Source organism: Corvus kubaryi, unplaced genomic scaffold (assembly GCF_017639235.1).
Source record: "Corvus kubaryi isolate FWS band 111438036 unplaced genomic scaffold, C.kubaryi_AGA036_p1.0 37394, whole genome shotgun sequence".
Lineage (NCBI taxonomy): Eukaryota > Metazoa > Chordata > Aves > Passeriformes > Corvidae > Corvus > Corvus kubaryi.
This window is the reverse complement of record NW_024581133.1, coordinates 2,415,849-2,430,996: the sequence shown is the minus strand read 5'-3', so window position 1 is coordinate 2,430,996 and position 15,148 is coordinate 2,415,849. Positions and strand designations below refer to the sequence as shown.

The following is a 15,148-nucleotide window of genomic DNA, read 5'->3' as shown; positions in this document are numbered from 1 at the left end:
GCTTCTGATGTATGAGATGTGTCTAAGGTATTCTTTGGATATTTTTATGTGCGTCTTTAGTACTCAATCAGTAGTGGGCATGGGTTTTACAGCAGAAAAATGCTGTATGGGTTTTGTAGTCCATAGACAGAAACTGAATTGACAGTGACTTTTATACTCTGGTTGTCTGTAAAAATAAAATATTTAATGCAGATTGGAAAGCATGTGGATTTGAGAGCAAAACAAAGCCTCCAAGTTTGATTCTTTTGCAGGTCAGTTGCTGGGACTTTTCTGGTTAAGAGTCAGCTTTAGGAATCTGATTTGTGGTTGAAAAGATCAACCGGTGGTTTTCTCAGCAGCGATTTTAGTGACATCAGTAAACTTGCTGGCTGAGTAGTGGTTATTTCTGTGTAATTAGTGAATTTTTGGGTGTGCTTACAGCAGGCTTGGAGATAAGAGTGCCAAGTGTGGAGGCCTCCGTGCCGCTGGCTCTGTTGTGTGGGTGCTCTGACGCTGCAGGTGCACCTGTGTGGAGATGTGTGACACTCTGTGCTGTGGGAGATGTCCTGCACTTTGTGCTCTGCCAGCTCTGGTGGCAGCGGCTTCACTGCTGTCCCCACAGCACCAGGGCTGTGGCTGCTGTGGCTGTGTCTGTTGGTGCTGCAACCTGGCCCTTCTTTGTGCTCCATTCGTGCTCTGTGATCCTGCCACATGTTAGAGCTGCTGCTCTGTCCCTGTGGGAGGGGGGGCAAAGGAGGAGGAGGGTGTAAGGCTGCCCCCAGGGTTAGGGGTCAGGTCTGTCTCTGAGCTCAGCCCCTGGTTTTGCTTCTGTAGTCAGAATGGTTTGGGCTGGCTGAAACAGGGAAGGCGTTTGCCGATGGGGCTGTCCCTGAAGGAACGGAGCTGTGACAGAGGCAGTGGGAGCTGTGGTGGGTGCTCGGGGTGAGAGCTGTGGAGACAAGTGTCCGTGTCCAGAGCGGGGCTGCTCTGCTCCTCTGCCAGCAGCGTCAGAGGCACAGCCAAGGACTGAGCTCCTCCTCAGAGGCTTCCCGCCTGGAGCCTTCCTCAGTGTCTGCCGGTGGTGTGGGGCTGAGCCTGGGCCTTGGCTCCGTGCCCTGGGACCCCACTCCTTGGGTGCTATGGGAGGTGTCTGCTCAATGGCAGTAAAACCTGGAGCTCAGCCTTATGTTCTGCTACTGTCAGAGGTGGTGTAAGGTCTTGAATTTCGAATGTTCCCAGAGTTTTTGAGGGTACTGCAGGTTTTGTCTGTGCCGTGTGCAGGGCCGCAGGGCAGCAGGCCCATGTCCCGCCTCGGCGCTAGCTGCCATCTCTCTCCTGACTCAGTCACTTGACAGAGAAAGCACGCTGAGCATCTGGGATGCGATGAGGCCGTCATTCCTTGTTTACAGCTCCTGGCAGGCAAAGCCCTGCGTCATGCACGGCCGGGGCTGGGAGCATTTCCTCGGCAGTGGCACAGAGGCAGAGCCGGCCTCTCCTGCGGTGCCCACTGGCTGCCCTGCCGCACCCTCGGCCTGAGGTGCTGGGCCAGCAGCTCCGCTGGTTTTCCCACCTGAGGACTGCAGACCCTCACACCTCACGTTTCTTAGTTTGGGATTGCAGAGGAGACGGCACCTGTGCTACCTTCTGTCTGCGTGGTGAGCTCCTGCACGTTTTGTGAGCGGTTGTGGTGGTGCTCTGGGTGTGATGAAGTCTTTACTCAGTTTTTCTGGGTATTTATTTAAGAAGTCAGGAGCTCTTACGCTTAAGAGGGCAGCACTTTGATAAAAAACATGACTGTCGCCCACACGCGAAGCCCGTGTGGCTATGTATGGTCTTGCTGGCTCTTTTGCAGGTTTAGAAAGTTGTGTTCCTGCAGTTATTCCTGTTTTGACTTCAGACATTTCCAGTGCAGACCATTTACAGATTGGATGTGAAAAAGAACAACAATTGATTGAAAGCAACCGTTTATTAATGTTAACATTTCCTGTGCGTGCCAAGATAAGACAAAGCTCTATGCATTGATTTACCAGCCTTATGGTAATTCCTGTGCTTTTTTTTTGAATCTCTGTCTGTGTGATATCTTGGAACAGGTTGTTTCATTTACCGGAATATCTCCACTGACAATAATGGAATTGTTGATATAGCTGAGAAAAGAGAACCTGGACCTGCATTAATATGCTAGTTTTCAAAAATGCATTTTTAAAATCATCATCTGAGCTCCAGACAGCCTTTGAATGTGTTTCTGTAAACTTTTGGAAGGATAATATTACAGAATAGTCTGTATGACTTTGGAAGTAATCTTTTCAACATTCCCGCAAAAGAGGGCAGAAAATAAGTAATTAGTTTACTGACTGTATGTCTTTGATTCTCTTGCCTGGTAACAGGGGAAAAAGCTCACTGACTTAAAGGGCTCATTTAAGTAAAGATGACTGGGTGTCCCAGCAGTCTCCCAGAATTATTTTAGTTTAAAATGGAGGAAGAAATATTTTACCTTGGAAAAGTTCTTTTAAGAAGGAGTAAGACAAGTTATGGAAACTTTGTGTGTGTATCCCAGAATGAGGAAATATACTTTATTTATACATGAACAAATAATATGAAAATCATCATTTAAGCTACTGTTAACCTTTTTATCTCAAATGTAGTTCGAACTGCTTAAATGGCTTTGGTCTTCATGTGGGAATGGAAATTAGCTCTTGGCATAGCTTGCTCTAATTGAAATCAGTTTGTGGTTTTAAAGTTCCTTCCCTGCTTGACAGATGATATCATTTCCTATGCTTTTTGTAATCCCCTCTGTTTTTCTAAGATTGTATAAAGCTGAGTTGAACTACACATTTTAAAGTAACTATACACCTTTTTCTGACCTACTTAGGACACTGTCCAAAAATCTTCACCAGATATTCACTCTGTATTTGCAGACAATTTTACTTTTTATTGAGGAATGTTAGTACATTTTTGTTGCTTGAAGTACTGAAGTACATCCAAAGCAGAACAAAGATGTATGATAACTATTAGACACATAAGAAATGTAATACACAGTTTTTGCTTTTATAATTGAAGAATTAAGATAACTAGTGTTTTAAATGCTAGATTGCTTTAACTTCTTTTTCCAGTTGTATGTTTTACTTTGGTTTTGTGGATTCATATTGTTATAGAAGGCAGTACAGTTAAAATTATTACTTCTGCTTGAAAATAATAAAAAAAAATCTATTCACATACTTCTGAACTGTTAAAATCCAAATGATGCCTGGGGGTTTAGTGTGAGATGAAAAAGTCAGTGTTTGGCATGGCACCTGTTAGCTGCAGGCTCTGACGGGACATGCAATTTCCATTTTTCAGTCCTGAGCAGTTCAGACAGCATGGTGTGGGTATCCAGTACTCCATCACAATCTACTGAAATGCTGATCAGACTGTAATCCTATCTGGGGAGGAGCCTTTCATGTGGTTCCTGTTAAGAGGAAAACCATTTCCCAGCTGCTTACTGGAGTGCAGGCCCCAGTTCACAGCTGTGTTGGACAGCAGGACCTGTAAGAACTTCACTTTTTTGGGAGACCTGCCCACTTCTCTATGCCTGATGAAGAGCCTGACATACTTTTAGTTGCTCCCAACATCTAGTTAAGAAATCTATTTGCTCCTATTACTAGAAAAATGCAGCAGAGATATTATGCTTTACTGGCATGGGGCTTAAGCTGCCTGTTAACCATTATAAGTGGTGGAACTGCAGCTGAGGAGAGTGTGCTGCTGCTCCCCTGTCTCTGCCCTTGGCAGGGGAAGGTTGTTGGCTCTGGGGAAGTGCTGTCTGTGAGCTCTGCAGCTCCCAAGCAAACTCTACTGGAGGGGTGAGCCCACAGTCGGCATACAGAAAAAAATCACTCTGTTATTTCTCCTTTTTATGCAAGAAGTCCTGCCTGGCCAGGTCAGCTTCTGGTGTTGCATGTGTTGGCAGAACAGGGGTGTCTTCAGGAACTTCCTTATATGCTTCCCTTTAATACTTCCCTCCCCCACTTCCCAGATGATAAGACTCCCTTTCTAATGGCGCTGTCTGCTAGAAGTTTAGTACTTTTCCCTTATTGAAGGCTTTTTCTCATAATTGCAAACTAGGAAAGAAATGTTGAGGATTTATGCTCATATGAAATGCCTTTGACTTCATTTGAATGAGAGAGTGCATCAAATCTTTGCACCATGTCCTATATTCCTTAGGAACTGTATACTGTGTTCTGTAGTGCCATTCTAAGTATCTGTCCTAAAATGTGCATTCTTGACTTCTAATACTTCTTGGTTCACAGAATCAATCCCTGAAAAAAAAAAGTCCTTTAGCAAACAGTAAAGTGTTTCTGACTGGTTCCATTTAACTGAGGAAAATCTCTTTTCCTTTCAAGTCCAACACTGTAACATCCGGTGCATGAATGGAGGTAGCTGCAGTGATGACCATTGCCTCTGTCAGAAGGGTTATACAGGAACACACTGTGGACAGCGTAAGTACACCCCTAGGAATGTACATACTGTGAAGTGATTCTGTGATATGTGGAGTGGACACCCTTTAGCACTAAATTTCAGATGCTGTTGAGCTGGTTTTTGATCAGGTATAGTGCAATTTTACAGAAAAACACATGACTTTGAAATGAATGCTGAGTGAATTCTTACTGATCAAGATTATTAAAATAAGCATCATGTGACTTCATAACAATTGGATATAACTTGATCCTGTAGTTCTCACACTACTGTAATTCCCACTGACCTCCAGGACTTTTCACCCACTAGAGCAATGGGTCATAGGTGTAAATTTTACATGGGATTCAGTTTCCATTTTATAGATAAAATGAAGATTTTTAATACAAAGTCTTGTTTTCATTTCAGGGTTTGCATCAGACTTAGCTAGTATGCTCTAGAAATTTTGACGCTGTCTTATTAGAGTTGATCGACAGACTTTTTTATTTGCTCAGTGAGTCCTTAGCCAAAAGCATTCCTGGATCTGCTGCTTGAAATCTCTCCCGAACTGACTCTGGTGCTCTCTTGTTCTTCTTGGCTGGAATGCTGTGAAGTAACTCAAATAAGGATGTAGACACTGCTTTTAACCAAGGCTGTCATGTTGCTATCTAGTGAGCTATTGGTCTGACACAGAAAATGTGTTTAGCTCATTTAATGAAAACCTTTTGTGCTCTGTCAAAATCAATGGCACACTTTACATGAACTTCAGTGGGACTAGGAATTTACCCTAATAATCTGGAGGAGGATCACATGGTGAAAGGATTAAGAATTTATTTCTGCCTTCACTGTGAAATACCAAGTGGATAAAAGAGGATAAATGGAAATCTTCTATCTACTGAAGTAAATGTGAAGTGAAACAAAGAATAACATTACTCAATGGGCATCAATTTGTGTTTAAAATCTTCTTTTTCATGTGCATGTTGTATTTTCTGATTATTTTTGAGAGCAACTGCTTTTGGAGTTCATTATAAAAAAATTGAGCTCTGAAGCCAGTGACGACATCATACAGGGGAAGAGTATCTTGAATTAACATGGAATAGATATTGATTACATTTTGCTATCCTAATTAATAGCAATTAATCAGCAAACAGCCTTTTAATACTGGATTATTATAGGAGGAACAAATACATTTTTGAAGATTTAGAGATGAAATATTCCTCTGCATCTTCTTTGTGCAGTCTCTATCAGTGTTACCCCAAGGGAATTTGTTGCAAGTTTGAAAGAGATGTTATTTTGAAGTTACAGGATTGTCTAGCTATCCCAAAGAGAAAGGCTCTAAGAGGTCAGAAAAGCTGTGGTGGTTCCTGTATTTGTGTTACGCTCCCTTGAAAAGATGAGTTCATGGTACTAATGAGGCCAGGAAGTAGTAAAAGGTCATTAAGTAGATTCTAGGAAAAGAGTTTGGTGTGCTGTCATGTTTACCATTTTTACCAGTTTGCCTAAGTTGGTCAAGTATGACCTTCATGCCTTTCTGCAAATAGCTCAATAAAGATTACTTTTGCCTTCCCTTTGGTACAGCTGTCTGTGAAAATGGATGTCTGAATGGAGGGAGATGCGTAGCTCCGAACCGATGCGCTTGCACGTATGGCTTCACTGGACCCCAGTGCGAGAGAGGTATGTGCCCTAAATCAGTGGGAATAATAATGTTCCAACACCTCTGACAGTAGGGTTGTTGGGCTATTACCTATTGTATTCTATAGCTGAATTGGTTGTGTTTGTTTTTGGTGGTCTCAAGAAGGAAAATAAATTTTAAGTAGCATTTTTAGAAGTATGTGAACTTCATAAGGATAGAGGCCAGGATGAAACACAGATGGAACTGTTTACTTTTTTGTGATGAAACCCTTCCAGTGGAAGAGGTGGCAAATGAAAGTTTTTGTGTGCTTTTGCTCAAACTTCTAAGTCATCAAAAAAGATCTTCGAATCTGATAGACATGATAAGTAGCATCTTGCCTCTGTCTTTATGTTTTCTTTTGCAGAGTTTATTCAATTTTTTTCCTTTTTGTACAGATTTATTGTTTCAATTTTAGCTTTTTAGTTGCATATCCATAGTGATAGTCTTCAAGTGAAAACACAGCTATACCAACTGCCTTATATGGTATGTGGATTTTTTTTCAGGGTTATTAAACCAATTTAATGTTTCATTTGTGAGCAGTGTAGTGGACAATATTTAGGTATAATCCTGTTGAGTTTTATAAAAAGACAAATAAAATACTTTCATTTGTCTGAGCAGTTGGTCTGTGTAGTTGGAAATTCATGCATACTACTCATAAAATGGGTTGTGTTACATATCTGTGAAGCTGGGACAGAATAGACATCAATTATCTAATTTTGGGCTTCCATGCAGAGGATGTAGATTTCATTAGCACATGAAATTTCTGTCAATTAGCGTGTCAGATGATCTCTGCTATCAGTGCTGCTCCTGGAGGAGTAATGGTTGGCTTTTTTATGTGGGCAGCATAGGTGGGTGATACAGAACAACAACTCTGAGGGGACCAAAGCTTTTTGTTCTGTGCTAAAACAGATGGTAGGATGAAGCAGGTATTTCCTGCACTCCCTACAGTAGATAAAATTGCTGTGTTGGCACTGTGTGAAGTCTTGCCAGTTGTCCACTCAGATGTTATAAAAGTCGTTCAAACCAGTGGCGAATTTTTTCCAAAGATTGAAAAGTAGCTCTGTTCTGAATCATGGGATCTCACTGCTGGAGGAGGAGTAAGAGGAATGGGAAATTAGGTTAAAATTCCTCAGTTTGAAGAGAATAAATGCTTATAGGTGAGAATATGCTGAATATTGCTGCAAGGACTTGGAATTTCAAGCAATTACTGCTTGTTCTTCATGGGTGAAGTTTTTGAGCCCTCAGTCTGGTGAGGAGGTGTAAAGTGTAAGTTCAGAAGAAGATTGTTCAGTGCTACTTCTGTGTTGCCTGATCCGAGACCAGTTTGACTCCACATCATTAGGGCGAGTTTCTAGGCGGAATCCTGGTAACAGCTTCAGTCCTGTCCCTCAGGGCTCCTTCCTGGGGGTGGGTGGAGTGAGAAACTGGTGGCACAGAGCCATTTGAGCCAAGTCAAGCTGTCCTGAAATTACATGCATGCTGTTGAGTACAACTGAGGTGGAAATATGTAACTTACATGCTTTGTCCATAGGCAGTTTTTTACTTAAAACGTGTTTGATTTTTACAGTTATCAATAAAAGACAAAATGGACATGAATGAGCTGTAGTATTCCTGGTTAATGCTCGCTTGCTATGTTGAGGCCAAATGATTGTCATATCTTCCCAGAAACCCTCTGAAATTTGGCTGCTTTCACAGATTTCCTGCAGCCTCTCTACCTAGCTGAGCTAATATGTTCCCCTCCTCTAAAAAGGGTGTGGTGGTTTTTGGTCTCAGAATCGCATTATGCCATGAGAAAAGCTTTTTCTGAAGATAACTTTTCAAGTATAAACTAATCTTGGTCTTAGAATAACTTGCCTTGTTCAGCACATGCACCTGTGTGGTCACTGGGGAGTTGTCTGGCTGCATATGATTTGACACAGCTGTCAGCTAAGTAAGAGGTCCGTATGTTGAATCTAGCTTTGGAAAGTTCTGTGGATTTGACACTCCCTGGTGGGCTTCTGATGTACATGTGAATGGATTGTAGCCAGTAAATTGACAAGATTCATGCCTCGTAGAGTAAAATCGTGTGTTTATTAGAAAGAAAAGAAAGAGGGGAGGAAGCAAAACAACAAAACCAAAGCATCTCTGTGCATTGGAAGCAGGGGGGAAAGGAAAATACTCAAGAGAAACAGTCTCTTAAACTATGCCATTTCTGGGGGAAGCAGGAGAAGCAGATTCTTTTGAAAACACCATTTCTGGATATAAACATAATGTGAAGTGATACAGTTTTGTGGCATACACATTCTCCATCTGTTTGGCTGTGGTTTGACTTCTAGGTTATGCCATCCCACAAACTAACAGTTATGAAAGTAATTTACTGCTGTGTATCACCCAGTGCTTTTCTCTACAAACATCAACTAACAGTAACAATCAAAGAGTGTTTGTGGCACATATGTCACACACCAAAGAATGTTCCAGCCTTTGCCACATACGTCGTAACTTAGAACTGACTTGAATAAAACAATGTCAAGGCAACCAAACACGTGGGGTTATTCTAATAATCCAATAGGGAAAACACTTAAAATGTTGCAGGTGGTTGGAACAAAATTAGATCCAGTTTCTTAGATACAGAGACAAGATGTGTAGTTCTGTGTCTACTGTTTTACCTCAGTAAATGCTGACCATGTGATTGTTAATGAAGATCTACAAGACTTCTGTGTAGGTCAGTAGCATCAAGTACATGCACAATGAAGGGCTTTAGACTCACTGCTTTCACAGTGCAGCAAACTCCATCAAATTTGTGGCATGAGTATTTCTATGTATTTATTCAGTCATTCTTCGAGAGGGTTGCAGCTGGCCTTGGACAGTTTTGGCACACAAATTGCTTTTTTCTATGTCTTAGAAGTGTTAATCTTTGTGTAAAGCACTACAGACATGCGCACAAGGAATTTTGAGATTCACTTTTATCACTGGAGTTCCTCTTCATGTTCTGGGAGTGCATACCATGTCACTGGTGAGACAGGCTTCACCAGAGCTGGATCGACAACTTTGTCATGCTGCAAGTGGTGCACAGGTATCATTAACTCCTAAGCTGTTGTGTGTGGTGTTTGGCTCCTTTCCAGAGTGGGAGAAGCTGCCTGGACATAGTGTCAAGTGTATGCAGCTGTATCATAAAACAACAGACCTGGCCTTTCTGTGGAATAATGTTCGAAAAGGTGGACTTGACATAAACTCAGCAGTAAAAGTGTAGCAGAGTTGGGAATGCTTCCTACAGCCATTTAAGACATTTAAAATACACAGCCCAGGAAGGAAAATATTTCAAAGACATTGTCTCAGTTAGAAGTTGAACTTCAGGGATTTCTTTTAGGAAGGTGCTGAGTTCTCTGGTGGTGGTCCAGTGATGGGCTTTGACATGCCTTTAAATTCAAACCCGAGATGTCAATATGCCTAGAATTATGCAAGTGCTTAAGGGCCTTGCTGGCTTTTGGCCCGAGCTTTCAGAGTTAAGATCTGAGAGATGCACTCAGCTTTTAGCTTATCCGTAGTCATATTATTGATGAAAAGAAATCACAGATAGCAGAAAATGAAGATGTGGGCAAAGCAAAATTCCTCCCACTGGTTCAAAACTGGATGCCATCTTTATGCCATTTGAATGTTAATGCTGAATAACTTGAGTGAGTTACACATTCTGCAGTTTCTTTTAGAGTTGCTGAAGAGACTGAAAGCAGAGACTTAGCTTATGTTCCCCTGAGGATGATTCAGAACATCGACAGCTCTTTCTATTGTCTGTAAAAGAGCCTAGGGGATTTAGCTGGCTATGGGAGATGCCCACGTTTGGGTCATGTGAAAACATCCCTGTATCCTGCACTTTATGAAAGTCTAGAGGAAAAATTGATGTTAGGAGCTCAGGGAGATCAAGCAGCCCTATCAGATTTGGTAGAGCTGCCTGCAGATTTGTGCACAAAGGCTTTCTTGACTCTTCAAAACTGTTTCTCTTTGGACATTTGGGTGATAATACTGTAAGAGGGTGAGTTCTATATAGAAGATTGTACATTGTTGTTATCCTTGTATTGCAGAAACGCAATTAAATGTGCTTTTCTTTTTCTGTCTGGATTCATTTAGAGGAACACAGTGGAAGCTTAGAATGTGTTACAGCCCTGTTTGTTTATTTGAATGCTTGTGACAACATGAGGGGCTCAATCCTGCTGCATTCTGGCGTTTTGCCACTTGCTTCACATAGGAGCAGAATCGGGCCTGATGTAGTTCAAATATTAAAAACGTACCACGTGTGTTTTGTTTTTTTATGGACTCAGAATATGAGCAAACGATTGCTTTTTCTTCAAACAGAGTCGTTTCTGTACTGCTCTCTTCATGGCAGGAATTTTTGCATAATTTTTAATTATATTTGGCCATTATTAAAAGTTCCCAGAATTAATGCCATATGTAAAAATATCTTTCCCAGAGCCTCTCTATGAAAGTGCAGCTGCTGAAAGTGGTCAGGAGTAATGTAGGGCTCTGTATATTTTTTTTTTCTTTCTAAATACTACAACGGGTAGAATGTTTTTACAAAGAGGACACTGCACCCCTTAGTGTGCCCCGTCTCTGGTATTTAGTCTAAATGGAAAGTAAATAACAAAGTGTAGATAGGAGTAAAAGTATGTTCCCAAAGCCTTATGTTGCATTTAAAGTAGTATTGCAGCATATGGTAGCTGGCAAACATTTGAATAAACTTGATTTCTGCAGCTTTCTTCCAAGAAACACATCTGTTGACATAGGCATGTACTTTCTGCAGCCATGTAACATGAATGCGTGTACAGTGCTATAGCAGAAAACTGAAAGATGGCTAAACTTGAAGGCCTGCAATAAGGACTCTTGCACATGTTTTTCCCCCTGAAAAGTTATGAAAAATGGCTTCAGGCTGAAGATCAATATATTCAATCACAGAGTGATGCTTTACTGACTTTAAAATAATTTCAATATATGTTGTCACTCTTGATGTCTTACAGTTTCAGAATAAAAATTTTTTTGGATTATCTTTTTTATAAAAGAGGTTGAGATAACTGGATGAGTTTTTCAATTTTTAAAATTTAAGTTGCAGCTTTATGGTGGAGAAGTCAGCCTCTACAGAATGATTGTGTGTGATTTAAGGTGGTTTGTAATACTTCACAATACAATCAACAGATCTCTAGATCAGAACTCAGGACTCAGCTCAGTCTGTTATTTGATGCCAAAAAGCATTTTTAGGGGTCTTGTGTATAGGAAGGCTTTTATCCATTGTTCTGGTCCTTGCAGATACCCCCCATAACTGGTCCTGTGTTGCTTGCTCTATGCTTTCTGTGTCTTAAAATATCACATAGCAAGTTTTAAAATGTTTCTTCAGATACATGCTTATAAGCTTAATCAAGATCCATAAATGATTACATATGGCTTAGGTCTCTTGTGAGATGTTAGGGCTCCAGCTTTTGTACATGAAGCTGAACATTTACATTTTGTTCCAAATTGAGTTTTGATTTCAGTCAAACAAATCTAAAGTTTTCATTCAACTATTTGGCAGACCTGATTATATTTCCATGCCTTCTTGATTGGCTGCTAAGGACACTGACCTTTAGATGTGCAGTGAAGTATTGTTTGGACTTTGCTTTGTTCTGATTTTAGTTGTAGCAGTGGAGATGCATACAAATTTAATCACAAATTGTGGAGTCTATATTATCATAAAAACATTTGAATGAAATAGCTGCATTGTTCTAATCTGTAAGGTTTGGTTTTTGCATGTAGGACATTGAAAGGACTCACAGGAAAGTCACTAGATCATTCTTCTGGTACTGGAAACAGCTTTGTTGTTGAACCTGACTGCTGCTGCCAGTTGTGCTGGCAGCCTCTGGCTCCTGTTTGCTCTGCAAGAAATTGGGTTCAGCTTTCACTGCAGCTGGGCTGGACCTTGCACTGGCTTTGCCTGCACATGGTACTTGCAGTCTGTCTGGTAGTGTCTTAAGAAATGAAGAGTGGAGGAGAGGCTTTGAAAAAGTTACCTACACAGGGAGATGTCTATGTTTGTTTCATTATGGGATGTTACATGCAGGTCATACAGATATGACTTCTGTATACACAGTGCAGACAGTTGAAAGCTGTAACTTCCCTAAATGGCCTATACTGCCAGATCTGTGCTCTGCAGTGTTCCAGGCCTTCAGAATGAGTGTCTTCAAGCTGTTCTTCACCTTTTAGTACCACTGTACGAGGTCCATTTTTCTAATTTCAGCCAAAACTTGTAGAAAATAAAAAAGCTGGGCACAACTGATTTGTCTTGGAACTTTCCAGAGAAAAGGTGCCTTTGAAATGGTGGCTCCCGGAGTTGGACATGACATGGGGAGTGAGTAAATGCAGCTGAGAACTTACCTAACAATGCCTACTTAGCTGTTTATGAAGAAAATTATTCCTTTTTCTCTGGGCTGTAATATATTTTGACATAAGAAAGCACCACTACCTGAAATCCTCTCATTTGTTACAGTGAAAACAAATGTTTCCTTGTGAATCATCCATTCATAGCATTTTTTCTTGTTGGGCTGGTAAGCTGAGAATTTTTGTTAAAGTTGCCACAGAGACAAATATCAGTATGCATGATGCCTCAGTCAAGTTTGTGACTTTTTTTTCTCTCTTGTTTTTGTAAGTGATCTAAAACTGTCTTGATGGTCAGTTCTAACAAAGACGAGAAACCTCTTTTAAAACATAGATGTAACCTAATGAAAGGATAAACTGACAAAGGCACTTCCAAGTAAAACAATTCTTTTATGTAGGTCAGCTGCAAAATGCTAATGAAAATGCATCTTAAACAGAGGTGCTCAAAGTGGCCAGTGCAAGTGTTTTGACACATGTAAGTTTATTTGCTACATATTTGTAACAGAGCTGTTGAAATCTCTGTAAAAATTAAAACTTTTCTGAAGTAAACTGTTAGATTTAGAAAGAGATCTGTCCTATATGAGCATAAAAGCTGCAAAAAATTGTGGGAAACAACTACCTAAGAGCAGCTGTAAGGACAGGCACATTCGCACTTCCAGTTTCCCTTGAGAGGTTCACGAATAATGACTGAGTAGTTTTTATAATTTTTTTCGTGACAGCTTGTACAGTTTGGCACTTTAGAGAAATGCTGTAGGAAAAGAAAAGAGGCCTAAATAAGGTCTGAAAAGAAAGGAGCCCTGAGAGAAATATCCAAATTCTGCTGTGCTGTAAAACAGCCTGGCTTTGCACTCTTTATCCAGAAGAAACTTCTTTTGGATAAAGGTGGAATTTTGCTACATAAAAAAACCAAGAGTTAATATTTCCCTTTGTAGGAAGGTGTGCAAAGGCTAAGGATAAGTAATTTTAAAAAAGCATGAAAGTTATTAAAAGTGCATGTGTGTTTACAGTTACATCCACATGTGGGTTTATGTTCTAAGAAAGAAATATGAAACGTTTTAAGCACCTGATTTTTGGTTGTGATCTTATAGATTTACTTTGTATGCATTGCAGGCATTACCCAAGCTAAACTAGCACAGGTAGGCTAATGGAATGGCAGTCTGCTGTGCCATAGCCTTTATTTCTTTCCTTGGTGGTGTAATTTAGGTTATAGATCTCCCATTCTAAAGGACTGTTTTACTTGTCCTTGAATGTTTAACTTAGTGTGTACTCAATTTTTAAAAAGCATTTAACTCAAGTAAGCCTGGCTTTACCAAGTGATCTTGGTCATGTTTTATAATGATTCTGTCCTCAATGTTTATGTTTTTTGCAAAGTTTACCCAATGATTGCCAGGTGTTCAGTACTGTCCCCAATTGCTCTTTACTCCTTGGAATGAATGGTCTTCTGTGACCCTGTAGTGCTTTTTCTTCTAACACAGAGGTGCTGAAAATCATAGGGAAGCAGGAGCTGAGTAGAAACCTGTATGCTCACAGTTGTTGCCTCTTTGGGGAAGTGGTGGCTGCTGCTTTCATCCTGCACCACTGCACACAGCATGGGAAAAAGCCAGAGGTGTCCTTGCTGGCAGTGCAGCAGTGGTCATAAGTTCAGTGATATTTTACTAAACTTACCATTTTCCTTATTTCTGTATACACAGGGATCTCATAGTGCTCTTTGGTCTCAAGATTAAGCCATCAGTTTTTGCTCTAGGTCCTTTTATCCCGGCCCCATTGCTTACAATGGCTCCATTGAATCTATTGATAGCTGAATTTTCAGCAAGGCTTGGAAAATCAGTTTATCTTCAGCAAAAACAGCACACCAAAATGCATATCTGCTGTTTAGTGGGGTAACTCCTATCTATCAAACGATGCATTTACATTCTTTTAAAAATAGAACTGTAAGAATTACAGGGAGAGAGGGTTATTTCTAACTCTGTTTCAGCTTACAGAATTGCTTAGGGTGGAAGGGACCTCTTGAGATCACCTACTCCAACTCCCTTGCTCAAGCAGGATCAGCTGGAGCAGGTTGCTCAGGACTGTGTCCAGTCACTCTCTGGAAAATGTGTTAAAATATACGTTAGTCTGTGATTTGTAATACCTCCAGCTGTACCATTCACACCTATTAGCTATTTAATGAAGATCCAGTGCTAACATTGTCAAAGTGTTAACAATAATTCTGGGTCTTCTCTGTTTTTTTCTTTTTTGTGTGTTCTGTTATCCAGAGAGTGTTTGTCCTGTGGCAGTGATTGATTGAGTGCTGTGAAATGAAAGCATGTGTTATGCTGATAATGTCTAATGTACTTGCCTAATCAAATTCTAAAAGTGGAACAGTTATTTTAAAAACAAATAAAAAAACCGGACAAAATTACAGTGGTTCATGGGGTGTGGAATAGGGAATGGTTTTAAATCCGAGTAATACTGAAAACTACAGACACGCTGACAGGGGAGTTTTCCTTTGCACTTGACACTAATTGCAGTTACCTGCTTGTCACTTACTAGAAAAAGATGGGGAGACCTGTTAGGTACTTGATAATGTCACCCGATTTAGGTGGCAGCTGGGTCCCTCAGTGATGGGAGATTTTAGGACCTCAAAAGCTCCTGTTTGCTTTTGTTTCTGAGAACTACAGCAAGAAAAAAGTGGTAAGCATACAGTGGGAAGATCATGCT

General features: G+C 40.6%; 1 protein-coding gene across 2 annotated transcripts in view; it reads left to right on the top strand.

Annotated features, from left to right (window-relative positions):
- The window catches only part of FBN1 (fibrillin 1), a 145,159-nt gene that overhangs the window by 18,189 nt on the left and 111,822 nt on the right, over window positions 1-15,148 (top strand). For both annotated transcript variants that reach the window (XM_042039062.1, XM_042039063.1), the window contains 2 exons: window positions 4,356-4,451; window positions 5,983-6,078. In XM_042039062.1, the coding sequence (XP_041894996.1) occupies window positions 4,356-4,451; window positions 5,983-6,078 (192 nt within the window). The remainder of the gene's footprint in view (window positions 1-4,355; window positions 4,452-5,982; window positions 6,079-15,148) is intronic.